The 26386-nt window shown below is 44.6% G+C and overlaps 2 protein-coding genes across 2 annotated transcripts in view; one reads left to right on the top strand and one right to left on the bottom strand.

Annotated features, from left to right (window-relative positions):
* Positions 1-2: 2 nt before the first annotated feature.
* On the top strand, positions 3-10584 carry MVB12A (multivesicular body subunit 12A). Its single transcript, XM_055003212.1, has 9 exons — positions 3-202; positions 4412-4510; positions 4599-4695; positions 6169-6295; positions 6384-6500; positions 8005-8114; positions 8493-8557; positions 9314-9370; positions 9606-10584. Exons 1-9 carry the CDS (start codon positions 134-136, stop codon positions 9666-9668), a joined length of 804 nt encoding a protein of 267 aa, XP_054859187.1. The 5' UTR covers positions 3-133; the 3' UTR covers positions 9669-10584.
* ATP13A1 (ATPase 13A1) overlaps positions 10153-26386 on the bottom strand; it is a 42003-nt gene continuing 25769 nt past the window's right edge. Inside the window, exons 14-26 of the mRNA XM_055003211.1 lie at positions 24839-25014; positions 23574-23684; positions 22327-22452; positions 20651-20759; positions 20096-20295; positions 17528-17624; positions 16096-16283; positions 15116-15230; positions 14473-14669; positions 12716-12858; positions 12365-12476; positions 11600-11743; positions 10153-10582 (exon numbers count right to left, since the gene is read on the bottom strand). Of these exons, the coding sequence (XP_054859186.1) occupies positions 10472-10582; positions 11600-11743; positions 12365-12476; positions 12716-12858; positions 14473-14669; positions 15116-15230; positions 16096-16283; positions 17528-17624; positions 20096-20295; positions 20651-20759; positions 22327-22452; positions 23574-23684; positions 24839-25014 (1829 nt within the window). The 3' untranslated portion in view covers positions 10153-10471. The remainder of the gene's footprint in view (positions 10583-11599; positions 11744-12364; positions 12477-12715; positions 12859-14472; positions 14670-15115; positions 15231-16095; positions 16284-17527; positions 17625-20095; positions 20296-20650; positions 20760-22326; positions 22453-23573; positions 23685-24838; positions 25015-26386) is intronic.

Raw genomic sequence — 26386 nt, 5'->3', positions numbered from 1 at the left:
GGGCTCCTCCCTCTCCGCCGTTCGCTTCCCTCCGCGGAGCAGCCGGTGGTGGCAGCCGTTGGCGCGCCCCGTTTCTCCCCCTCCCCGCCAAGCCTGAGCCTCCGTGGCCGCCGACAACTGTCCCGAAGCCGCCATGAACACCCCGCTCACCGGCCTGGGCTGGACCTCCGCCGCCAGCGTGGCGCCCGCTGGCTGGACTGCGGTGAGAGACGCGAAACCGCCCCGTCCCCCTCCCCTGACACAATTCTGAGGGAGAGCCCCCCTCCCCCTCCCCAAAAAAGGCGGGAAACGGAGAGAGTCGCTCCCTAGAAGGGGATTAAACAGCTGCGGGGTAGGGTTGCCAACCTCCAGGTGGAGCCTGGAGTTCTCCCGGGATCACAACTGATCTGCAATCCTCCGGGATCAGGAAATGGCAGCTCTGGAGGGTGGGCTCTGTGGCATCCCATCCCTCTTGAACTCTCCCCAGGCTCTGCCCCCAAACCTCCAGGAATTTCCCAACCCAGAGTTGGGAACCCTAAATTAGCCCCAATGTGTTTCCTCCTCGCCTGGTTCTTCTTCCCTGATAAAACTGTCCCCGCCTCTTCTCAAGTTCTCCCTTTGAATGAGCAATATTTGGGTCCAGGAGGACCTTGAAGACCAACTAGATTTCCAGGGTGTGAGCTTTAAAGAGCCAGAGCTCACTTCATCAGATACACGGAGACGTGGAAGTATGTAGATCAAGATGGGTAGCTGTGTTTGCAGCAGTAGAAAACAGCAAGAGTCCAGTAGCACCTATAATACTCTGGTTTCTCTTCAGTAGCACCTATAAGACTAACAACATTTATGGTAGGGTGGGAGCTTTTGTGAGTCACAGCTCACTTCTTCAGATACAGCTATAATGTGAGTCCATCTGACCTTATATCTTGGAGAGAGGTGTGATTGCAGAAGCCAAATGATAATAGCCGGTGACTGACAATGGCAGGCATGATTGAATAGGGTGGGGTATGCAGAGGGGTAGTGGGTGTGGAGAAATCAGCATTGGCAATGAGATGGGAATCCTTTGTCTCAATTCAGTCCAGGTAGATGCATCGTCTTTAGCAGTTATCAGTTGCAATTCAGCCGTCTCTCTTTCTAATCTAAAGTATGTAGGGTTTTATCTAACCAGGCGATGAGAGGAATATTTAAAGTAATAAGAACTGTGCTAATATAATAATAATACCTCTGCTTATGTACTGCTCTTCTTGACAGATTTGTGCCCACTCAGAGCAGTGAACTTGGTCGCTGTTGTTATTATCTCCACAAGGCCGTTGTGGAGCTGGGGCTGAGAGGAGCAGCTGACCCAAGGCCACTTGCAGAGCTCATAGCCGTAGTGGGATTTGACCCAGCAGAGTGCTGATTCACAGTCCAGCCACTTAACCACTGTGATACAGCAGCTTATATACCACTTTTCTAAACAGATTAGTGCCCCACTCAGATCAGTGAACAAAGTCAGTGTCATTACCCCCACAATACAGCTGGGGCTGAGACGAGTGGTTTACCCAAAGTTACCTGCTGAATTCATGACTGTATAGTGGGACTTGAACCAGTACAATGGTGATTGACAGTCCAACCACTTAACCACTATGATACAGCAGCTTATTATCTCCACAATACAGCTGTGGCTATATTATCTCCACAATAGAGCTGTAGCTAACCCAGGGCTGCTTGCTGAGCTCTTGGCAGTAGTGGGAGCAGAGTGCTGATTCTTAGCCCAACCACTTAACAGCAGCTCCTCTATGCTCATCTACACTTTACCCCTAGGAAACTAGGTACTCATTTTACCGACCTCGGAAGGATGGAAGGTTGAGTCAATCTTGAGCTGGCTATTTGAACCCGGCTTCCGCCATGATCGAACTCAGGTCATGAGCAGAGCTTGGGCTGCAGTACTGCAGCTTACCACTCTGCGCCACGGGGCTCTTGTACTGCAGATCAATACAGCTGCTGACCTGAAACTCTCTTTAAGTAAGAGTTCAAATATGTGAGAGAGGAAGTGAAATCTATGAAATATGTGATGAAAGTGCCAGATTTGTCACTTGCATTAGTATCTGGCAGCAAGGTAAAACAGGAATCCAGCAGCAACTAAAAGGCTAACAAAAATAACCCATAGGAGACGATCTGCGGACGTGTACACTCCAATGCATTTGATGAAGTGAACACCAACTTAGAAAAGCTGATGCTGCAATAAATTTTGCTAAATCATTAAGGCGCTGCTGGACTCCTGTCTTGTAATATGTGGCATATCTCAGTGGCTGCTAAGCTGTTCTGCAAACAAGCAGGCTCGGGATCCTGAAAGGACAGAGTAATGCACTAAATTATAATATCGCTAAATAATTTCAGGTGGGTAGTAGTGTTGGTCCGCAGTAGATGAGCAAGGTTCATTCAAATCCAGTAGCACCTTAAAGAGAGGCGCTTGATTCTCTAAAGCTTATACCTTGGAAACTCTTATTGGTCTTTAAAGTGCTGCTGGACACAAATCTTACTTATCCATAAATAAGTGCTGGATGGTTTTAAAGCCCATCCTTGAATTCAGCTGGCTTTTGTCTCCTTAAAAAAAACGTTAAAAATTGCTTTTGCTAGTACTTCATTTAAAAACTGTCACTGACGAAGTCAGAATGTTTGACTAAGAATGTTTAAAGTTCTCAGTTTTGTTATCTGCTTGTTTCAACAAGTTATTTTTAACTTAAAAATACTGACGTTAAATATTAGAGAAGTAAAAAGGATGAGAACGTAAGGCAGATTTCCTTGTCTTGTTCTCTTTTCACTTCTAGCAAGAGCTTAAAGACTTGTATTAGGAGTCTTCTGTACCATGTAACATGCTCTTCCGCAGCAGTAGGTAGTAAGTGCTTGTCTGTAGAATGTCTGAGATAGTGAGTAGAGAAGTGCCCCCTCAGTTCAGATTTGACCACAAACTTTGTTGAATAACTCTGGGCAAAACATTATCCTCTCACCCTCGTTGGCACAGTGGTACAAGCAAACTGTCGTACTTTAGATGTCTGTTGTGAGACAATACATACGGAAAATTTTGCATGTTTGTCACAAATGCTACATGGATGTTTCAGGGGTATTCCATTGAGCCTATGGATGGCTTATGAATGGATTGCCCAGCCTCTAGTCCACACTCTTAGTTTTTTTTTATTTAATACATTTTTAAATTCCCTTAATCCAAGGAGCTCAGAGTAGCATATCTTTCTCCCCTTTACCATTTTATCCTCACAACAACACTGTCAGGTAGGTTAGTCTGAGAGAAAGAGAGCATGACTGGTCTAGGGTCACCCAAGCAAGCTTTATGGCAGAGTAGGATTTGAACTGTGGTTTTCCAGATCTTAGTCTGACACATTTGTCTCTACACTGGTTTTTAAATCTCAGCGATAAGGTGTTGGTTGCATTCCCCCTTCAGGCTTTCCTTCTCTGAAGATGCAAGGAGGAAGGTATTACATTTGGCTCTGCAGATATTTTGGGTTGGTGCTCACCACCACCTCTCAATGTTCTAAAAGTGCCCACAAGCTCAAAAGGATTGGGGACCCCTGCAATAAGGTCACAGTTAAACTGATATTTTACTGGGATCACGAGAAACCCTTCTTCTTAATATATCTTATTTTTTGTATGTATATTCCGTCTCTCTTTTCTGCTCCCCTTTCTTCCATAGCTCCTAAGTTTTTGACTAGAACGGCAAGTTAAACCAACATTGGGTTTACTCCTGAGTTAAACTAGTGACAGTCAGTTTGTGACTCCAGCGTGAATGATCCTTGTATCAGTTTTGTCACCAGCTGTATGTAAATTGCTGTGAGGCAGCAGCCCATATTGCTGGGGCATGGAAATTTCATGCTGTTCAGACTCCAAACCGGTTTGACTGCAATGTCCATGCCAGGCCCTGGTTTGCTCATTCAGTCTCTTCTTGCTTCATGGCTTCCTGGTGTTCTTATTTAGCTTCCAAGATTCTAAGACTGTTGACTGATCAGCTTCCTGCCCTTCGCTCAGTTTCCATGTTTCATCACCTGCTTCTGTCATTTGCAGTTTAATAACCTGCTGATGAATCCAAGGGGTGTATATTCTTAAAATGTGGAGTATCTTTTTAGTGCTTTGTGGGGTTTAATTTAACCTGGAAAATCAGTATGTTCTCAAACTTCTACTGAGGGGGTTGTGCCCCCTCCCCAGTATGAGACCCATCAGTTCTGAATCCAGACCTAGAAATTAGACACATGGCACAAGCAGTGTGTGTGTCACTCTCAACTACTACTGCCGGCCAGTTTCGATGCCTGCTTCTGGCTTTCAAGGCTCCTTCTGGAAATATTAGTTCAGAATATAAGGTAAAATCCAAGAACATCAATTAATTTTAGACTGACTGAGCAGGATGATGCCTTCCCCCCATTGTTTCATATCCTCTTTCTTTTAGATCACAACCACTGTGGAAGGAGCATCTGCAAACTTTGGAAAGGGATTTGCACAGAAGTCTGGTTACTACCTGTGCTTTACTTCAACTATAAGCAGTGAGGTAAGGACAATGCCAGGCTGGATGGGGCAGCCTGTGCTTAAGTAGCTTGGTGTGAATGATAGACTTAGTGGACTCTGCTTCTTTTCAGAACCCCGCAGGTGATATAATAGCTGATGTGGTAATCCTGAGTGACAAATCTCCGCTGCCTTCTGGATATGTTCATGTTAAAGAGTTTTTAGATCCAAGTAAGTCCATCTCACAGGGGATAGGCTTTTGCAGTCGCTCGTGTCATGATGATGAGCCTTCAGTGGAATGATTTCCCGTATGTGCACTTGGTCAACAACACATAGTACTGTGATGACTAAGCTGCAGTGGTTGTGCACTGTACAGTAATAACTACCGATACGAATTTAAACATGGTTGATCGCAGCCTAAGATAGAAAACACAAATCTAACAGGAACTCAGCTATAGTTACAGGCTTGGAAAACACTCTGAGGATCCTTCAGCCAAACCTTTTGTCCTGAAGGTGGGATCCTGTATATTTTAAAGGATGTGATGAATGTTTGTTTCAAATGACAGGCTGCTAAGAGGAGACTCTGTAAGGGAAACATTCTTGTTTTGTTCCTTACTCAGTTTGCAAGTGGCATTCAGAAGGTATTTATTTATTCATCCATTAAAATATTTATACTGTGTCTTGAGGCTCAAGTTGGCTTGAGAGTTCTATATTTAAAAAAACCATATTTGATGCAATAAAATACTAGTTTAACTCCCTTGTGAAAATACCTCCAGCTTACACTCGGTTAAAAACTCTACTGACTAAAACAGCCTTGCAATCCTCTTTCAAAAACTTTGAAAGACAGGGCCAAGCTACACATGACGAATGACACTTGAACAGCAAGTGGATTGAGTGGAGGGCAAGTGAACAGGGAGAAATACACTTGCTGTTCAAGTGTCATTCGTCATGTGTAGCTTGGCCCATAGTCTCCCTGTCACTTCCTCAAGAAGCCCGTTCCATAGGGTGGGAATACAGTAGCAAATGCATGGGTGTGTCCTTATATGACTGTTCGAATGTGGCAACCTGAAGGCCGTAGTTGGCATATGGGGAGAGGCAATCCTTTAGATACGATCCTTTCGATATGTTTTTCTGATATCAGGAAAGGCTTTAAAGGTCATAACCAGCAGCTCGTGCCTAATAGCTCAGGGCTGTCAAATTAATATGAAATAAAACAAATTCCAAAGTAGACTTGAAGATATTTTGGGTAACTGAAGTTAAAGCATCAGGAAGTGTCAGTTCCTATTGACAAAAGAGTTTGTTGCACAAGCGTGGCTGGCTTTCTGTGACACTCTTTGTGTATGGTGCCTGCAAACTTGATTTGCTAGAACATGATTTAGAATAGCTTAGAGCAGGAATGGTTTTTATCATTGCCCATTCCAGTTTACTACAAGGGCAAGAAATGTACTTTAAAAAGCGAATGTTAGGATTTTCAATATTTTGACAAAAGCCAATGAATTGCAAATGATACCTGTAAATACAAAAAAGCTGACCATGTTCTCACTTCAGCTAATGAGTACATACAACTGTATGCAGGCCTGCCCTTCCTTCAGCCCCATTGGTTTAACTTTCCCTTGGATACATAACATCAGTATTTTTGCTAATGAAGATTGGCATTCTATTTCAAATTTGTGTAAAATTTCCCCTTTCCACTTCCTCCTGTAGAAACGTCTGTCTCTAAGAAGAAACGGCTATGTTTAAAGCTGATTCCATTGGGAGCCACAGAACTAGCTGTGTTTGAGATCCTGGTGAGCAGCAAGAGCAAAGTACTCCCAAACTACCTGCGAATAGGGTGAGGCTCTGCTGTCTTTACGTCCGTTGTTCTTGTGTCAGCCACAGCTGAGATGGTAGTATAAAATTCATACGTTTCTCCTGTCTAGGGAAATGAGTGGCTTTGCACTGTGGTGTAAAAAGGATCATGTTCTCAAACCCAAACCCCTTCCCAAGCCTCGGAAGATCAATCTGGAAATGAAGCAACTTTCGCTAGAGCCTGACAAGTAAGTTTCAGACATTTCCATTGTATTGTAGACTGTGTCCAACTATTGCATATAACAGTTGCTGCTGCTCACTCCAGGCGATGGAGTTCGACCTTTCGTCTCCATAGCAGCACCTGTGCTGTCCGAAAATGGCAAAAACGGAAGGCCAGTTATGGAGTACTCCATCTCCTGCTATTTGTTTCCAAAGGTTAATCCAGATTGTCACCTGAGTCAGTAGCCCAGTTCACTGCAAATTGTTGGTTAGGCCTTTGTCCATAAAATGAGGTCATTTAAACATACTATAGTGCTACTTAGCAGGCTTAAATATGTTTGAGCTTGTAAAACACACAGAAATTCCTTGCTACTTGTCTCCTAGAGAAGATAAGTTATTGCCTGGCAGGGGCCCTCAGAGCAAGCATTGTCTGTGGGGCAGAGAACCCTGATCCTCTCCCCTGCCATGCATGACCTAGGCTTCTGTTACTAGGATGCAGATAAACACAAGCCTAAATCCTCCTTCCCTTATTTGCATAGTGGTAGCAGCAGATGGAAACTGTTCCCAGCTCTGACTTCCCTGTCTGTGCAGAGAGCAAAGGTCAGCTGTTGCCAGTTGTCATTCCTCACCTATGTGGTATAGCTGTATTTACTTCCTGCCTTCCACACACTTTTTTCCAGACCCATCCTACTTCAGCTGCCTTCATATCTGTAAAACAATTGACTGCCTTTTAAAATGCTTTGCAGTAATAAGAGCTGGTTGCTGATGGAACTGAATAGAAACTTAAGAGATGCCTGCTTAAAATGCACTCAGCTATTTAGTGCAATGTCACCTAAGGAATGTCACCTAAGGTAGGATTTCTTGTCAGATCCTACCAGCTTTTCCACTGTGCCATGCCGAGGCTGTAGCAAGGAGAGCCATCAGACAAGATTGCCCTTCCTCCTCCTCACACAGTTGGGAAATGCTAAGATCCAACTCTAACTTGTATCACAGCATTGTACAACAAACACAGTTGACCTAACTGGTGACCTATTTATCTGTGTCGCCTAAATATCATCCGGTAGTAGAAACTTGTGGAGCAGCGTAGGAGAAACAAGACTACAATGCCTCTTTCATTTTGCATCCTGACATCTTAGCTGCTGTGCCCCACAAATCCAAGTGCTATGCTAAAGGACACAAAAACGGCCTTACTTTGCTTTATGGAAGCTCACTCATTTGCTGTGTTCTGATTAATAATTGGATGTTTTGGAGGAAGTGTCGAGGCAGGTATATTTAGATGGTTTGGGAGAAGATAGGAGGAGCCCCCAGAGAGCACGAAGAAGTTGCATTCTAAACACTGGAGCCCTTTCCCTTGCTTCTGTGTGTGTTCAAATATACAGCCACAAAGGAGGGTGAGAAAAATGTTACGAAGATTTGGAAGAATCCAAATTGTGTGCAAGAGAGCAGACTTGAACAGTTCTGCTCATACCTCCAGTGGAATGTAGCTATGTACAGAATGTGAGATTGCTCTGAAATATTTGTCAATTCTTGCAGTACAGATGCCCCACCAGAAAAGCCTGCAGCTCCATTTGGCCCCAAAAGACAAGCTACCCTTAAACCTCATGAGTCCATATACGAGAGTTCAAATGTCTATGCCATTTCAGGTAGGTATCTTCCTAAATTCTAAGAGTCAAAGCTGTAATAAGATGTATTGCTTTGCCTGGCACATCTTTGACGCTTCTTACGCTGTTTTGTCAATGGATGAATTCTTACACCTAAAATAATGAATACCCTCAGTCTTTCCTTTCTTCATTTTTGGGGTGTCTGCTTTTGTAAGAAAATGGTAGTGCATGAACAGAAACAAGTGCTGCAGTGGGCACGTGTTTAAACTTGAGGCCTGCTATTGTATCATGTTTCCTTTAGTGAATTTAATTCAGACATTTGCTGTGTGGAGACTGGTGTTAACACTGGCACATTCTGGTTTTGGTTTTTATCAAACCACCTCTGGATAGCATCTGAATTTAAATATTTTTCCCTCTTAGCCATGGATGGGGTACCCTTTGCTCTGCACCCTAAATTTGAGAACAGCATCAGTAGTAGAAGCAGTGTAAGTACTCATTGGTATTGTTTTGTGTAGTGGCTAAGAGTGGTGGGACTCTAATCTGGACAACCGGGTTTGAGTCCCCACTCCTCCGCTTGAAGACAACTGGGTGACCTTGGGCTAGTCACAGCTCTTCCTGAGCAATCTTGGCTCCGCTCACCTCACAGGGTGATTGTCGTGGGGATAACAACACACTTTGTAAACCGATCTGGATGGCGGTATATAAATCAAATATTATAATTATTATCAGGGCTTTTTTTCAGCCAGAACGCGGTGGGACGGAGTTCCGGAACCTCTTGAAAATGGTCACATGGCCGGTGGCCCCTCCCTGTGATCTCCAGACAGAGGAGAGTTCGGGGTGGGGCCACCAGCCATGTGACCATTTTTGCCAAGGGCAATTTAAACTTTAAAAAACTCCGCCCTTGTTCCAGCTGACCCAAAGAGCCATCATTGCGCGGTCCTGAGTTCCACCACCCCTTTTTCCAGAAAAAAGCCGTGATTATTATAGTTTCGGAGTGAGAAGGGAGCAAAAGTGTGGTATGAAACATGGCAGGATTTTGCCAGAGGATTTCTACCTCAGTAAAGAGGTTAGTTTCTCAGTGGGCTGCTTTGTTTCTTTACCAGTAGCTCCATTTAAGTTTAGGCAAGCAGAAGCCATGTTTACAAAAGATAATAGAAATGGAAATCTTGTGTTTAAGATGACCATGAAAGATCTTATGGAATTGTGGTGTGAAAAGTTATTGTTGTTTTTCCCTTCCTCAGGCCTCTTCATTCTTTAAAGATGTACATATTAAATCTCTCACTGACATTGAGAAAGAGGTAAGCAGTGGCTGAATCAGTCAGTAATGTACATAAGAAATTGCCTTTAGTATCTCTACCCCACTATTGCCTGATTGGCAGCAGATCTAACCATTTTTCTAGCCCTGCTTCATGAATTGTTAGTAGATTAAATCTGAGAATTTCTACACACAAAGCTTGTGTTCTACTCAATGAAGTATGGCCTCTCCATAGAGAACATGCTGGTTCATACGGACTATTTTGTGTTTGCTTCCAGTATAACTACGGCTTTGTAGTTGAAAGAACGGCCGCTGCCAGACTCCCACCTACCATCTCGTAGCAGTTTCTTCCAGAAAACGTAGTGAATGTCAAGGCGCTTGGGACACAGGACAATCAACTAATGCTGCAGAGGTGATGGAAGTGTTCTTCTAAAAGGAGCCCCACTTTAGATGCTGAAGCTTGTAAATATGACTTTGCCTGTGAGATAGTAACAGGGTAACACGCACTACATTTTGCTACAAGTACAAACCAGATATTTTTGTATACTTTTTCCCAGCACGGGCATGTAATTTTCTATGCAAAGCACTTTTTGAAAAACCTTATTTCGTGGGCAAAACTCTCCCTGTACATACTTGTGCTCAGTATGTGCAGCTGAAGTACAAAGAAGGGAAAGCACGTTTAGTAAAAATTAACAGCCCAGTTGATCTGAGCTCCAGGAAAACGTTCTGTAAATCCATTCACTCTAAAATCAACCATATCATTCAAGCCTATCGACGTAAGGAAACACAGGACATAGAGGCGCCGGGCTGCAAAAGTTTCAGCCATATTTCAAAATGCACTGATTGCAGTTTAATTACCAAATCCATGACCACTTTTCCAGGAGCAGAAGGGCAATACAAAAATCAACAGATATTGTCATGGCTGAGTAAAATTGAAAGTTAGTATAGCCTCCCCCACCCGCTCGCCCCAAGTCTTATTGTGGTTTCCAAAGCTGCACACTTGAAATTGCATCCCAGCATCAAACGGGGGTGAAAAGGCCTGTCCACTGTCACAAGAATAAATACTCCTCTTGCGATGCTGTGTGCCAGTTGTTCCCTTGTGTTGTCCTTCACATCTGCCAGGGGAAAATGAATGGGATCTGTCTCAGGAAGGCACTTTGAGCTTTGTACTGCCCAGAAAGAACTGCAGGATTCTGTCCACCATCCAGGCAAGGAAGAAGTTGGCCATCAGGACTTGAGTGATCACTAGCTTAAACTGAAACAGAAGGAAAAGACATGCAGAAGCTCTACAAGACAGTTCTCCTGGTTGCACTAAAATGTATTTGGGCATAGGGGATGGCAGAAAGGGTACACAGGACAGACTTACGTGGCCCGGTAAAAGATGATAGGGCAGCTTTATTCACCCAGTTGCATAAATGACCATCTAAATGGCATAACAACCCGATACCCTTGGGGGAAGGGGGCTTTATCTGCCCCTTTTTCTAGACCCTAAACAACTGTAGAGGGGAAATATTAGAAAAATGCTCATGTTTATCCACCATCCTTGGCTTCTACTGATGGGGAGGTTACTGAAGTAGTCCTCTGTGCCTTATCGCCCTCTGTTTACAGAAGCTTGCTAGCTACTATGCTACAATCCTTGAATTTAAAAGTGTTTCATAAAAATTTCTGGTAAGAGCTGAAGCACTAGTTTGCAGCAGCCTAGGGGTTGCTTCCAGAGCAGGTAAGATTTATTTTCTCATGTTTTAGTTGCTGCAGCCATCCACTTAGTGTGGTGTGCTTTATCAGGACATTTTAAATTACAAATTAGAAAAACCAAAGCTGGCCCCATCACTGTGGTGTCCTATTCCTACCCCCACTCCCAACATGTGTATGTGTGTGTAGAGAGATTGCATAATAACACGGCAAATTTTCCCTAAAAAGTTTTCTAAGCTTTTGGGGTCAGTCAAACTTGAGGACCAGCACCTAGAACAACACTACCAACTTTCCCCCTTCTTATAAAAACTCTACTGTAAGCATCCTTTGGACCAAAGGGCTGGCAGAAAATGATGCGTGCGAGCCATATCCTGTTTGTCAAGGGTTTTCTCCCTGGAACGTTACCAGTTCAGACAAACCTCTGGTCCTTGGATTTCCCTAGAATCCTCCTATTTCTCGGGGCACAACACAAGCTGCATACATTACTAAAGCTTTCAGAAACACTTCCTGTCAAAGCAAGAAAATTGTGACATACTAGTGAAATTATTAGAGGAAAGAGCTACCAGGCGGCTCTGCTCACCTCTGTTGGGATGTCCACCAGTCCAAACTGTTCGTTGAACTCTGGGGAGGAGCCTGTCAAAAGGGCTACAATTGCCAGTCCAGACAAGATAATGCTCCACAGCAGAGGTTTATTTTCCCTTAGGCTTTCCATAAATGGATGACCCTGAAGCAATAGAGACAAGGACTGAAAAGATCTCCACATCTCAGTAAAAGCCAGTTGACTTTTCTTTCCAAACCAAAAGAGCTGTCCTGAAAATGGATTTAATTGGGCTTTAAATACAAGTGTTGCAAAAAACCAAGAGCCATTTTTCTCTACTCGGCCTATCCTAGCACCACAGCTGCAAGCATTTGCAAGAGAAGTCTAACTTCCCTCTCACATCTATGTTTATTTTATTTCATAGTAAAGACAACCTGAAAACCACAATACCATGGTAGGTGATAGAATCCATTTGGTATAATTCAAACCATTCAGCATGGATGTAAGGGAGAAGAATCTCCCTACCTGGATTCCCGACTTGCTTCTTAGGAACTAGGGAACATTTTCTCAGTCTTCTGGCTTAGCCTCATGTACCACCACAATACTACCCATACCCAACTCTTAGTTTTTGCTTCATTGGCTTTAGTATGTTGGTCATTTCTTTCTGCTCACTTTGTTACACAGCTTTTGGAGTGTGGATTCTAAAATGAGCACTATGCTGCATCACTGGTGAGGAGAGAAACAGGAAGTGCATTGTGGTACACACACTTCTTTTTGTCAACTTGAGAGAAGTCAAGCACACCTTACCTTATAGTTGATGGCAAATGTGGCCATTTGCATAGCCATGGACATGATATAGACCGTGCTGTTCACGAGACTGGGCTCAAACTCCTTATAGAGATCCGCAAATTCTTCTTTCCTTGAAGAAACAGAGAGTGGTCCTTGAGAGCTTGGCTCTAGAATGCTGGAGCTTTAGTGGAACTCAAGATTGATCATTCGGGTTTTGCACATCAGTAATTCATGCAATAATAATCCTCATGTTTTCTGCTTGGGAGTTGTCTTACATGTATTTTGCCCGTGTTCAAATAAACTGCTACTCATTGCATTGTTCAAGAACTTTCCTTTACAATTTAATGCTTAAACCTAAACAGCACTTACTTTGGTTCACTGCGGGCCTGTGCTCCTTGGTACAAATAAACCAGACTGAGGAAATGAACTAGGAACTGCAGCAGCACCGTAAGAACCGTGTACAGGTTGAAGATATTGGGGAGCGGGCGCTCTCGGGAGAGGGTCTTGAGAGGCTGGAAACAGAAGGAAAAGTCAGGATCGGAGCTCAATAAGCCACCCTCTCTTCACCTATTAGTATTTTGGGAGCGGCTACGTAAAGCTAATGACAGGCATTCTGGACAGCTTTGAAAGCAGCCCTGAATGAAAGAAACAAGCGGTCAACTAGTCACAGTCATCACAAATAACAAGGGACAGTATGGGTAAAATGCGCTACTGAACAATTAGTTAAATCAAAACCATGTAATCACCTTTGCTGTGGTCTAATCTAACTCATCTAATTTAACTTCACAACAACTCCAGATCCATTAAAGAACTAACTAGATTTAGAAGTCTTCAAGAATACCTTAATAAACCTTGGAGTAAAACCATCTGAAGAGATGTTTTCTGCTTTAAAAGCAGATTACAAGACTCCTACTATGTTTGATTACATTCATACAAATTCCACACCCATCTCTAAAAACCTTGTATGTATTTTAAACAGTTCTCATATGAAAAGATGACTATATATACACAACACACACTTGGGCTTAAGTGAAATTGTGCAGGAGTGCATTTCAGCATTTGCTGTTCCATAAATTATTAGCCACAGCAGTCAGGACACTTGGGCAAGGTGGCCTCCATCTGCAGCGGCATCCAGCCCTCGGTGTACATCTTCAGTTTTAAGGTTTGGACAACCTTTGTTGGCCACGATACCAAGGGGGTAATTTGGACAGCCAGAGTATGTTGTTATAATCCTTACCATCTAAACAGTGAGTGAGAGAGTAATTCAATAGAGATGCAAAACTGGAACAAACTTCCTTTCCAAACTACGGCGATAAAAAAAACTTAGCCTGCCATTTTCATTTTTTTTTATTGCCGTGAGATACAGCTCTGACATCACTGTTGAAAGCAAGCTCCACGTTACGTGGTTTGGAAAGGAAGCCTCAAAGCGACACCGGGGCTTGCCCTGTCGGCAATTAGGCAGGAGCAGCATGCAATAGCAGTTCTAATTAAGCTATGTTCCCTCTGGAGTCTCGAGAGGGCACTGTTAAATGGCAGAAGAAAGCAAGACGATCATATCGAGGCCTCTCTAGAACAAGGCTTCCTTCCTAACTGAATAGACTAAATGACATTCAGAAGATGGGGACGGTGGTATGCTTTTGAAAAATCCTATGCCAAGGAAGCCAGCATATAGTTTTTTAATAACGACGATAATGATAACAACATCCGATTTATATACCGCCCTTCAGGATGACTTAACAAAACTCAGAGCAGTTTACAAAGTATGCTGCTATTATCCCAACAAAATTATTATTATCCCTGTGAGGTGGGTGGGGCTGAGAGAGCTAGAAGCTGTGGCTGATCCAAGGTCACCCAGCTGGCTTCAAGTGGACAAGTGAGGACTCAAGATTAGAACCTCCAGATTAGAGTCCCCCGCTCTTAACCACTACACCAAACTGTTTTGTTCATATTGGTTTATGTTGCTTTATATAGTCAGGAGGACAATGACTGCTGGAAAGCCTATAAACCAGTACACAAACCCATGCTTATTTCTCAGGCACTGCCACCTCTTTCAAGACCGCTTTTGCAGTCGGACGCTTCTGAGACCTTGCCCAGTGCTTCATCCACTTCTTCGCCATCCTCCTTACCTTGGACCTGGAGATGAAGAGGAAGCAGCCAGCCAGCAGCAGCCCCTGCAGCGTAGCCTGGAAATCACTGAACTTTACCCCTTCCAAGTAAAGGACACTTTGGCTGTAGGCCAAGATGAGCGCGTTCAGTGCCAGGATCTTGAACATTTGGAGGGTGGTGACCAGGGTGCAACGGCCCTGCTTGATCACATGGCAGACTGCAGGGAGAGAAAGGAAGCCTTGGTTGCTTGGATGTCTGCTTTCGGCCCACGCAAAGACGAGCCCAGAGAGGATGGGATGTGGCTTGTTCCAAGCCCTACCTTGGCCGCTTGTGCTAACTGAAACTTTCCCTCGTTCAACAGAAACTCCCACAGGCAAAGAAAAATAGAAATCGCCTTATGCTTTTGGTATTTCCCTCATCTCGTGTGCAATTTTCCATAGATTTCTGCTTCATGCAATATTAAAAAATTCCATCGACTGCGTCATCACTAGTAGCGCAAAAGGGGCTCAAAGAATGCTCTTGGCATTAAGTGTGCAGACGGCCGTAAGGATGTCCCCTCCCCGGTTCAGGTTGGATGTGTGCTACGTCGTCTCCGAGGGACACAAAGCAGCTGTATGGCAGGAGACCTCCAACACAGGCAACCTCCCTCCCATCTGCACTTACTGCACTGTATAGAGGAGAGCTTGGAGGTGAACGGGGCTGCAATGCTGGCGTCTCCCAGCTTCACGATGGGAATTTGTTCCTCTTCCAAATCCTTCAGCACCTGGCTGATCCTTTCCTGTTGGAAAGAAGAAAGAAAGGGGGCGCACGTTCAATTTTAAAACGAAGCAAGGCTTTAGATCAAGCCCCCTGAAGAGGGCCGGCCATTCTGAAAATGAAAGGGACTCTTGCCCACGACATTGAGAGAGAGCTCTAGCAACCTATTCGCTGTACACCCTGGCTTTCTAGCCACCGTTTGCCAAAGGTATACCATCCCGGATGACCTGTTAGGGGTCTCAGCCAACAACCTCCCACTTAAGGAGTGGATCTGCAAGTCACATGCAGAGATGGATCGGCTATCAATATCAAAATCTAAGGCAGCTCCTTGGTATAAACGAATCAAATCTGACCATTCAAGATCTCCCTGCCTAGCCAGTATTTCTCATTACAACCTCGGAGTGTCTTTCACTGCTCTGCGCTGCCAGATGATGCGGACAGCTCTTTTGGCAGGGTGTTATTCTCGCACCCCTATGGAACATCGCACCTGCATTTGTGGATTACCTACAGTGGAGAACCTTTCCCACTACCTACTTCATTGTCCATTATATGGTGTACCCAGAGCTAAATTTTTGGACAGAATCCTACCAGTCACAAACACATACTCTGAAATCGAGAAGATTGTGTTTTTGTTATCTGACACTGATAATCATGTGTCCTATAGAGTCTCTCAGTTTGCACTCGCAGCCAAAAAGATAAGATCTAAGGTGGTACTGAATGAGGCTGTTTCGTGACTCCTGGGATAGTTTGGCATACTGTATTGTTTTAATTAATTTTAGTAACCTATACAAACTGTGATAAGGGATTTAATTGTTTATTAGTCAATGTTTGGTGAATTGTGACGGCCTATGGCTACAGACAATAAACTCTTTTGACTTTGAACCTACCCGCTGCATGGCGAGCTGCTCCTCCCTGTGTGACATGACCCTGTGCTTGGCAGCTCGGGAAGTGGGTCTCATGTTGCTCCCAACCAAGGAGGAAGAGGGCAAAGCGGGTCTCCCATCGGCAGGTCCGTCGCGGAGTCTCTTCTTGCGCTCCGGGAGCCTTTCAGGGGCATTGGCCAGTAAAGCCACTCCTGCAAGAAGAGATCAGTGATGGCAAAGAAGACATGAGGAACCAGCATCAGGACCAAACACTTTTTGGAGTTCCACGTTCAGAGGGCCTTTGAATGACCTAACAATAAATCACAGCAGCAAAAAGACGTAACTGTGAAAAACTGTTATAATCTTTTAATGCCTGCAATATAAGAATAGATTATTACTATGCTGCTCAAATGCAAGAGCTTGCAGAATTTGTGAGATTGAAAGTAGATCCTTTTAGAGATTTTTGGAAACAAATTTCTAAGCCCTAAAAAAGTATTCTCTTGGCTAACTCTAAGGATTTGGAACATGAGATGCAGCACATATGCATTCTCTTAATTAAACAAGCACCTAAGTCGTATCAGTATGCTGTAATGTGTGTTTAATTCACATAACATGGAACGGGATGTCACAAAGCAGACCATTAATAAAAGTCTAGTTTTGGTGTCATAAGCTATTCCACAACTGAGTTGGTTCCTCCCCCTAAGGCTGCACACAACTCCTCACCCAGACTGCATGCTGTAATCCTACAACACAGCAATCAAGTTTGCCACTGACATTTCACTGAGGAAGCTGGGAAGATGAGACCTTTACAATCATTGGCCTAAGAGATCTGTTTTCCGCCCTTTTGTCATTTTTTAAATCTCAAGTCTGACGAAGAGTCCTGGTGGACTCAAAAGCTTGCACAGTATTTTGTGTTCATATGGTTGGCCCAATAAAAAGTATTACACATGGATTTTGTCTCTGTTTGTGGGATTTTGCACAGACCGGTATAGTTGTACAACTTTTTCAATTTTCTCCCCAAGTGTGTACTCAAAGCTGCTTACAGTACAAGAAAGCAACTGGCCTTAAATACAGAAATAAATACCTACAACAACCAGTCTACCTGGCAGCAATCTTTTTCAACCTTAACAAGCCATGTTTTCACTGAATAAATGCTTAATATTGCGGATGTGTGATTTGGGTTTCCTGAATTGGGTTTCTGATTCGGAAATCCCGAAGCAAAGCTTTCCAAAGCAATTTGTATCGCTTTGGGAAGCTTCGGGCAAAGCGGCAGCAGCCGGGCCCACACCACTTTTCTAGCTGTTTGCAGCAAGAAAAGTCTAGCTTTGAGCTCTGAATCTTTACGGGGCATACCAAAGCGATTCAAACAACAGAATCCTGAAGCGGGAAACCCGAATATTTTTTGGGTGCACACCCCTATTTAATACAATGGCAAGGGCTCCCTGTTGGTACTTACCCACATCAGCATGTTTCAGAGCCCCGACATCGTTGGTCCCATCCCCGCACATCAAAGTCACATAGCCAAGTCCCTTCAGTGTTGTGATCACAAACTCCTGCATTGGGAAGCACAGAGTCTCAGAAAGAATGCCTGTGTGCTTCTCGACACCCATGTTGTTGTTAGGCCTTCACTTCAATCAATCAAGAACTAAATGTGCATCATCTTTTCAAGCCATCAGTCACAGGAAGATGGGTTAAGTTAAACCTGGCTGCTTTGTGTCCTCTAAACAGCTGGTTTTATGATACTCAGAGAATAACAGCTGTGAAAACTATGTCAAAAATTACAATACACCTTGAGAGATCTAGTCCAACTTATTAATTAGTCCATTTCTCATCCCTATTCAATGACAGAACTAACAAAGATATACGTTGGTTTTGAGATACCATGAAAACTCCAAAGTGAGTGTCTCATATTCCTATATTCAGTCCAAGTTCATAAATATTTATGAAGCCTGTAGTTACAAGAAGGAGTATGAAAAATCACTAGACAACTCTGGACTTCTGTTTTTTTTACAGGCTTCATAAATATTCATGAACTTGGGCTGAATATTAGAATGTGATTATGATGCTGAATTCGAATCGTAACTATTTATTATGAACTGTACAGAAAAATTTATGATATAGTTGTTTATTGCACACTCCATGGAGACATTGGCACTTTTGAGTTTTTATGGAATTACGGTATTTATTCTGATATACTTGAATTAATGAGCACATGCACTTTAAATGTTAGAGATTCCTTATCTGTCTTCCTCTTAAGACTTTACAGTTGGCCAGTTTTGCCTCAGGTTAGGAAACGTTTATCTTTGTTGGTTTTAGATCCAGAGGAGTTAGCCATGTTAGTCTGCAGTAGCAAAAATAACAAAGAATCCAGTAGCACCTTTAAGACTTAACCAACTTTATTGCAGCGTAAGCTTTCGAGAGCCACAGCTCTCCTTGTCAGTTGCATCTGACGAAGAGAGCTGTGGCTCTCGAAAGCTTATGCTACAATAAAGTTGGTTAAGTCTTAAATGTGCTACTGGATTCTTTGCTATTTTGTTGGTTTTGTCATTGAATATGGATGATAAATGTACTAATGAATATGTTTGACTAGACTTCTCAAGGTATTTTGTTATTTTTGACATCGTTTTCATGGCTATTATTCTCTTTCTGATTCTGATACCATGGCACACTCTTTTATTCTAGTTAGGGTTTATGATACTAGCAGGTGTGGAAACAAGCTGAAGTCAATAAATTGGACTGGAAGACAGGCTAGGGATGCAGTGGGAAAGCAAAGGCGTTTCCAAACCCTGTGCCAAACATGTCTGCATGGCACTCTGTCCTCCGTTTAGCACTGAATTGCAGAAAAAGCATGGCCACAGTGTCAGCTAAAGGAGGAATCTTTTTCTGTTTGGAAATCAGAAAGAGGATCGGTGTGGAATATGTGCTTTTCATCACTGAAAAAGTCGGTGCAAATCCCTCAACCAATGGAAGTTGCTCCAATAAGATATATTTGCTGTTTCTGTTTCCTTTGTAACCATGATTACAGCTTTATTCCATCTTTCACTTCATGGAGCCGTTATATGGTTTCTCCCTCCCCACCCCACCCCCTTTTTATCATCACACAACCCTGACTGACAGGTTGGGCTGAAACACAGGCTACAGGTTCCACAGCAGCCTTTCCTGAGTAAACGGCAATGTGACCTTCAGTCTTCTCTGCCCGGGGGTCTGTATAATCTGAAAGATCTTACTTTCCAAGTTGTGTTCCGCTGAGTCACAGAGTGCCCAAACCCCCCACTGCTCTATTACTATGTTTATGGGAGGGGGTGTATCCGTGTGCATGTGATGCTCTTTGGTTTGAAATAAAAGGCTAGATGTGAATGCATTGTATAATGTTTAGTAAATAGATCACTTGCTGGAGTTTTGTTTCCATTTTATGGATAGGTTTGGTCGCCTCTGAGGACGCATCCGTTGCGAAACGAATGAAGCTAGCCGTCGGGCGGAACTGTAACCTTCCTGAGCTACTACGCTGTGCAATTCGGAAAACTTCAATATGAATCAGATTGGAGGGAGTGGTTGACAATATTGGTCAAAATTTCTCCATGATAAGGACTCTATAGACCCTTGAATTGTGGCGGTTTTGCCTTATATTGTCCAGTGATTATTTATCGTGTGTATGTTTACTGTTATATACGGTTGCATATTCTGGTTGTTCATTGTTAACAAGAGTATACTGGTACAGGATATATTTTTGTATTACCTGTGAGAATGGATTGATTGATATATATTTACTGGATGACTTTTTGTATATAAGAAATTGTATTTAGGTATATTAGCCCTTTAGTAAATTGTTAAAATACAAAATTATCTGAAGTAGATTGGGGGATTTCTTTGTTTTGTGGCTTTACATTATCTCCCCATAGCGCCTTTTCTTGCATTGCTGCCTTTTGTGTTGAAATAAAGGCCCCAGATCTATTTGTTGACTGGCTTCCAGGCTGAGTGGGATTTGAGGGGCCTTAGGAACTCTGGGCAGGGAAGCCCCTCTCACCTTCTGCTTGGGTGCAACGCGTGCAAAGACCTGAACGTGTGGGATGAGCCTCAACAGGAACTGCGAGTCTGTGGCCTGCAGCTGGGAAAGCCCTTCCCCTGTGACACACAGGTTGTGGTGCTTGGTCAGCTCTTGCAGAGAACGTGGCGTGACTGGGAGAGTGACGCTGCCGTTGATGGACTGCCACTGCCAGCTGGAATCTGGAACACAGAGAGAAGAGAGAGAGAGGAAAGTATAGAGCAGAAGATGAGCTGGGTTGTCCTTCTGGCAGAACGGGGCCAAAGAGAAAGCTCTTGTGAGCTCCAGCTCCCATGCTATGAAGCTGCAAGACGCTGGTTTCTCAGCTGCCAGTATCCTGCCCCCAAAACTCTGTGGCTCTGTGTCACAGAGAGATTGGGTGATATCATTTCATGGACCCCTCATTATACCTTGCAGAGTTGCTGCTCCAAGGCACATCCCCTCTCAGACAAGAAAGCCTACACCAGGCTCGTATGCTCTTGCTCAGAGCCCCAGCAATGCTCCCCTCTGCCCCGTTTACTCCCCAACTTTTTTTACCTTGGCTGCTGGATGGCTGCAAGATGAGCGTCTGCTCTTTTTGGGTGAAGTGAAGCTCCTGTGCCACATGGCAAGCTGTCAGCGGGTTGTCACCTGTGATCATCGCCACCTGAGGACGGGAGAAAAAGTCTCAGAAAGGAACACCACGCACAAGATGGGACAGCTCATGTAGACCCTGGAGATGCAAAGTCCGGATGCCAGCCGGACCAAGCTTGGCAGTCCTTGAAATTCAGATTAAACAGCATTGAAACTGCAGTCTGAAAATCTCACACACAAGTAAGTGGAATGCCATGTCATATCTTCAAATATGTCCATGGTACAAATTTATGCTCCTTCCCCAAGAAACACATTTAGAGGAAGAAAACAAAACTCTTTTTTGAAACAGCCCTGTGGCGCAGAGTGGTAAACTGCAGTACTGCAGCCCAAGCTTTGCTCACGACCTGAGTTTGATCCTGGCAGAAGCTGGGTTCAGGTAGCCGGCTCAAGGTTGACTCAGCCTTCCATCCTTCCGGGGTCGGTAAAATGAGTACCCAGTTTCCTGGGGGTAAAGTGTAGATGACTGGGGAAGGCAATGGCAACCCACCCCGTAACAAAGTCTGCCAAGAAAACATCATGATGTGACGTCCTCCCATGGGTCAGTAATGACTCAGTGCTTGCACAGGGGACTACCTTTACCTACAAATTTATGCTCCTTCTCCAAGAAACGTATTTTAGAGGAAGAAAATAAAACTCTTTTTTGAAACAGCCTCTTTCAGGGCACATCCTTCAGAATCGATGCAGGTTACATGATTACTACAGGTTCAGCTACTGTTAATATAAAATCCTTCCCAGACATCCCCACCAAGTCACTGGTGTTTTGGAACTTGCTCTGCCTGGGCATCATTTTGGCTGCAGTAGACCAATGGGGCTTCTGCTCTGGAAGCTCCTTGCTGACCTAGCCCTGGAAACGCAGTACCTCATCGCATGCAAAAGATTTGGGGGTGGGCGTGGAACCCCCTCCCTTCAGAAAGAACAAGCTTCAGTATCTCTCCTCCTCAAACGCGGCAGGAAGGGGTAGCTCTCTGGCCCCGGGATCAGCTTTTATCATAGGAGAATATTCACTTAGCCCTGTGGGCAAAACGAAGCCACCATGTTAGGAAGGAGCCCCTCTGTATACCAAATGGTGGGTAGGTGGGGGAATACAACAGGAGAGAACTAGTCGGCCTTTATACTTTCTCTAAAAGAATCTGGCAAGCTCCTGCTGAAAACAAATGCTGTACTACTCTTTCCTTAGTTCTCATTCTGGAAGTTCCTCCCTAGAGAGCCTGCGTGAATCCTGCCTGCACAAACATCTGTATGGATATGTTCCTGACTGCCACAGGGCACGTTCCTGACTGCCACAGGGTATGCCCCTATCTCCAGAGGACGGTTAAAGTGTGTGGAAAGGAAATTCTTTTGAGTTCTCTACCGCAGGGGTGCTTTGGGGTTTGCTGAAGTGCTAGCCACAATGAGACAAAATTTCCCTTTTTTTTTTTGTCGAAAGCTGCAGCAAAAGGAGACTCCAGCCAAGTGGGAGAAGGAAGTAGACACCGGAAAGCTGGAGGCATCAGGCAGTAGGATGGGTCTCCTTGCCTATAGCCACCATGCCTGGTGCCCTTCTGCAGTACCTCAGCAGAACACTTATCTCCTTCACTCACATGATGTGATGCATTCAAGATTTCCTTGATAACTGGCTTGGAGTCTATTTTGAGTGGGCACGAGACCACAATGAAGCCCATAAATCGAAGGTCGCACTCGAGGGCCTCTCGCTTCATCTCTCGAGCCTGTGGAAGAGAAAGACAACCAAGGGGGTCAACCCTATTCAACTGTACCGGCAGAAAAAAAAAAACTCCGTGGAAATTCACATCCTGATGTTTCGACGACTCTCGTCTGTTGGCAAAAGGACGGACTTGCATTGCAAGGCTGCCAAAGTCTCCAGCTGATGCCGGAACAGAGAATCCAGAGTCTGTCCAGCTATCTGTGGGAGAGCTCAGGCCAGAGCCTTTCCTGATGCTGCTATCATTCTCTACTTGTCTTGAGCTGGTTATTTATTGCTTCTTCAAGAGGATGTCATGGGAAAATCGAGCATGCTCCCACGGGCAGCCTGTCCCACCTGACCTTCCACCTGCTCAGCTCTCCTCCTCCTCCAACTGGCTCAGTTACGCCACTCTTCTCCAACGTCTCTCCATTCATCCCTCCCTGCCTCCCCCTTTCCCCAGAACCACCTGTAGGGGCTGATAATGAAGACCTGTATGAACACAAAGCCACAAGGGCTAGGCAACTGGTGGGAGAAACACAGGCAAAATTGCCTCCTTTGTGCCCACAGAGCCTCTGCAGCCAGAGTTAGCAGACTTGGGCTGGAAGAACTGAGGAATAGGATCTGAGACTGCCTTCCCTGCTGCAGTAGGGAAGGCATTTTAGGTGGTGCTGCACCATCTTCTCTGCTGCCTCATGCCTCTGGCACGGATGGCAAACCCTCCAAGGGCACCATCTGTTTTCTGCACAACGCTCACAAAACAGGGGGAAAGCCTTTAAGCAGGGCTGCATATGACATTGCTGCATGGACTGCGAGATGGACACAATGGTTTTTTCTGCAGCTAGACGGGTCCTAGTCATATTCACAAGGAAGCAAAGGGACAAAAAACCTCAGCTAAAGATCCAGGTTGGGTTAGGTTTATTCTCAGGCCCAGATGCTATTCCTCTCAAGCTGTTTTTGATTCCCCCCCTGGGCATCCTGGGTGCAGTGCAGTAAGTAGGAAATTTTGAGGGGAGACATCCTGTGGAGTGATGTCTAGCCACCAGGAAATCAGGCACAGCAGGTGGAATTTTTGTAACACCAGGCTCCTGACAGAGCATGTGCGATCCGCTAGCTGGTGCTGTCCAAGGAGGAAAAAGTCAAACTTACCTGCTGGTGAGTGAGGTGTCCCAATTCCTTATAGCCCAGTGCTAGAACCCTGGCTCCCTCGCGTGAGATCTCCGTGTGGATACCGTTGTAGCTACTCGGACACTGGGAGAACTAAACAAGAAAAAGAAGGCAGTCACAAAGGAGCCTGAAAGAGCATGGAGCCCCCAACCTGATCAAAGCAGCAAAGCTACAGGGCTCAGTGGCGTTCAGACTTCCTAGACCCAGGACTCACTGAGCTGCAAGTACAGGATACATGACCGGAAGAGGCGGAGTCAGCATTATGGCCCCCGCTGGGGTCAGAGCCAGGACTGTGGACAGCAGACCAAGAGACCAAGTTCATCCCAAACATGCAATATTTTCTTCTCTTCCAGAAACCACACTGTGGTTTAATACCTTTGTTCACTGGAAGTCACAATGTTTGTGAATGTTCTGTTCCACATCACCTCAGCCAGTATTAACAAGTAACAGTTCCTCATTTTGAATATGGATTTAAATATTCAATGCAATTATTTCAACCTCTCCCCCAAACCAAATAATTAATTTGAAGCTTGGGTCAAATACCTATCGATACACTCCCCGAACACCAGTGTGATGGGAGGGCAAACGTGGCATTTTTTTGATGAAAACTTTAATCGTGAGCATACTATGCAGCAGAACAGTGGAAACCCAGTGGTGCTCTGGACGCCACCTGCATCATTTATATTGTATGCTTTTTAACTGCATGAGTTTGTGTTTAAATTCTATGGCATGCTTGGAATTCAGGCAGCCAGCCCTTCTTATTTTCAGCATGTTATTCAGCTTAGCCCATCCAGGGACTTAGGTGCCTATTCATAATCAGACCAACTCGGGACAGAAGCAAGTATTTTGGGAGATTTCCAGGTCTCCTTGTTTCCTGAACCTCATGCAACCACCACCACCACCACCACCACCCAATTTAACGACAACTTAACGCCCACTCACAGTGATTCACAAAGTATGTTGTTATTATTATCCTCATGACAATCACCCTATGAGGTGGGTGGGGCCGAGAGAGCTCTGGAAGAGCTGTGACTAAACAAGGTCACCCAGCTGGCTTCAAGAGGAGGAGTGGAGAATCAAACCTGGCTCTCCAGACTAGAGTCCTGCCGCTCTTAACCACTACACCAAACGGGCTCAGGTTCTCACACCTCCTCTGCTTGCCACTGGCTAATGACATGCCAGGGTGAGGCCGCTGGTAAAAGGAAAACCCAGGGATGTTGTTATTCTCCTCCTCATCCTCTGCTCACCATTTTGTGCAGCGTCTCCGGGGCTCCCTTCACAGTTGCAATGTAGCACAGATCAGTGGAGCCGACCTTCTCGTAGGAAGCCAAGACCGACATTCTTTTCAGGGCACTGGCAAAATGAAAGCGCTGGTGAATTTTCAGTCCCTGAGTTTTAATACTTCGGGGGAAAACTTTCTCATCTGGAAACAAAGAGATCGGGAAATCCTGAAAGGGTTCAACAGCACCACAAGCAACAATTGTCCCTTTGGCTCCCATGGGGTCGGGCCTATTTTGCACAGGAACACAAGAGTAAGTCATGCCGGATCTGCCTAAAATTCCATCCAGGACATCACTCTATTCCCACTACAGCTAGTCAGAAGCCACAGGGAAGCCCACAGGTCGGGCCCACTGGCAACAGCCCTCACTGCTCCACAGCACCTGAATGTCAGAAGCATTCTGTCTTTGAAACCGGAGAGCCTGTTCAGTTACCACAGATGATACGTCTAGCCTCCTTAAGCCAATTAAACCAGTGGCCACTGCCACATCTTGTGGCAGGGAGTTCCACATGTTATCAAAAGACAGAAGCCAGCTCCGGCTCCTCCTCCTCAGGGACATACATAGTCATCTCTTTGCATGTACAATGGCATTTCTATGAATTATGTACGTTAGACTGTTTAAGTATGGGTAGCCAACTAACTCTGGGTATGAGAAAGGAAAACTGTAACTAAGTCCATAGGTTTTCGATGGAAAGAAGCACCTTTGCTCACCCTACATCATAAACTTAAGGAAGCACAGAAAATGGGAGATTTCATTCCTTGATATCTTTGAACATCATAGCTCATATAATAACTACTACTAAAGCATTGCTTTTGAAGCGTTCAAACAGCTTCACATTTCGTTATCTTGTGCCTGCAAGATAGATCCAGAGCATTATCCTAAAATTGCAGATGGAAGGGCTGAGACAGAGAGTCTTGCCTGTGGCCAGCAAGTGAGGGAGAACAGAATAGGGACATGCCATTTCAAACTCTAAACCAGTAAACAGCTCACACCAGCTCTCCCATTTTATAGCACTTTGCAAGCCAGATTGATGGCAATTTTTGATTCCTGGACTCAAGGGAAGATCCTTTGCTCACCCTTCATAACATTACAATTGTGTGCCCAAGCAAAAGCTGGAATCTGAGACCTGCGCATAAAGAATGCAGATTTGCATACTGTCTCTTGTTCGGCACAATTTAGTTAGCAGAAGCAGCGACATGGGGCTCACTTCCCGCTTTGGCCAATCAAACACTAAACGATGCTAATAAAATTAATGAACAATTAATGAAGGGGGGGGAGCAGATTTTTACAAGCGCATAACTGTACTGAAGATAATTTAAGCACTTCAAAAATACCGCAAGACAATGCTGGCAAATAAGGTATTTTCTTATTACAAAGACTGGGTTGGATACTGCAGACCTGTTCTGCTATTGGAGGCTCTGTCCTTTGGGGGAAGGAGCCTTTTTCTGGCACAAGCATTTCTTCTTAGCACATGCAATTCGAATCTTTCCTTGCACACCAGCTTTTAAAGTCCTG

Source organism: Eublepharis macularius, chromosome 19 (assembly GCF_028583425.1).
Source record: "Eublepharis macularius isolate TG4126 chromosome 19, MPM_Emac_v1.0, whole genome shotgun sequence".
Classification (NCBI taxonomy): Eukaryota; Metazoa; Chordata; class Lepidosauria; order Squamata; family Eublepharidae; genus Eublepharis; species Eublepharis macularius.
The sequence above is the reverse complement of the archived record's forward strand: the minus strand, read 5'-3'. Positions and strand labels throughout refer to the sequence as shown.

What these genes read in the sequence shown, in the direction of transcription:
- MVB12A (XM_055003212.1), top strand. Translation starts at nt 134, where the DNA reads ATGAACACCCCGCTCACCGGCCTGGGCTGGACCTCCGCCGCCAGCGTG. An exon ending in CCAAACTACCTGCGAATAGG is followed by an intron (nt 6,296 to 6,383) that starts GTGAGGCTCTGC and finishes TCTCCTGTCTAG; the next exon opens with GGAAATGAGTGGCTTTGCAC. An exon ending in AAATGTCTATGCCATTTCAG is followed by an intron (nt 8,115 to 8,492) that starts GTAGGTATCTTC and finishes TTTCCCTCTTAG; the next exon opens with CCATGGATGGGGTACCCTTT.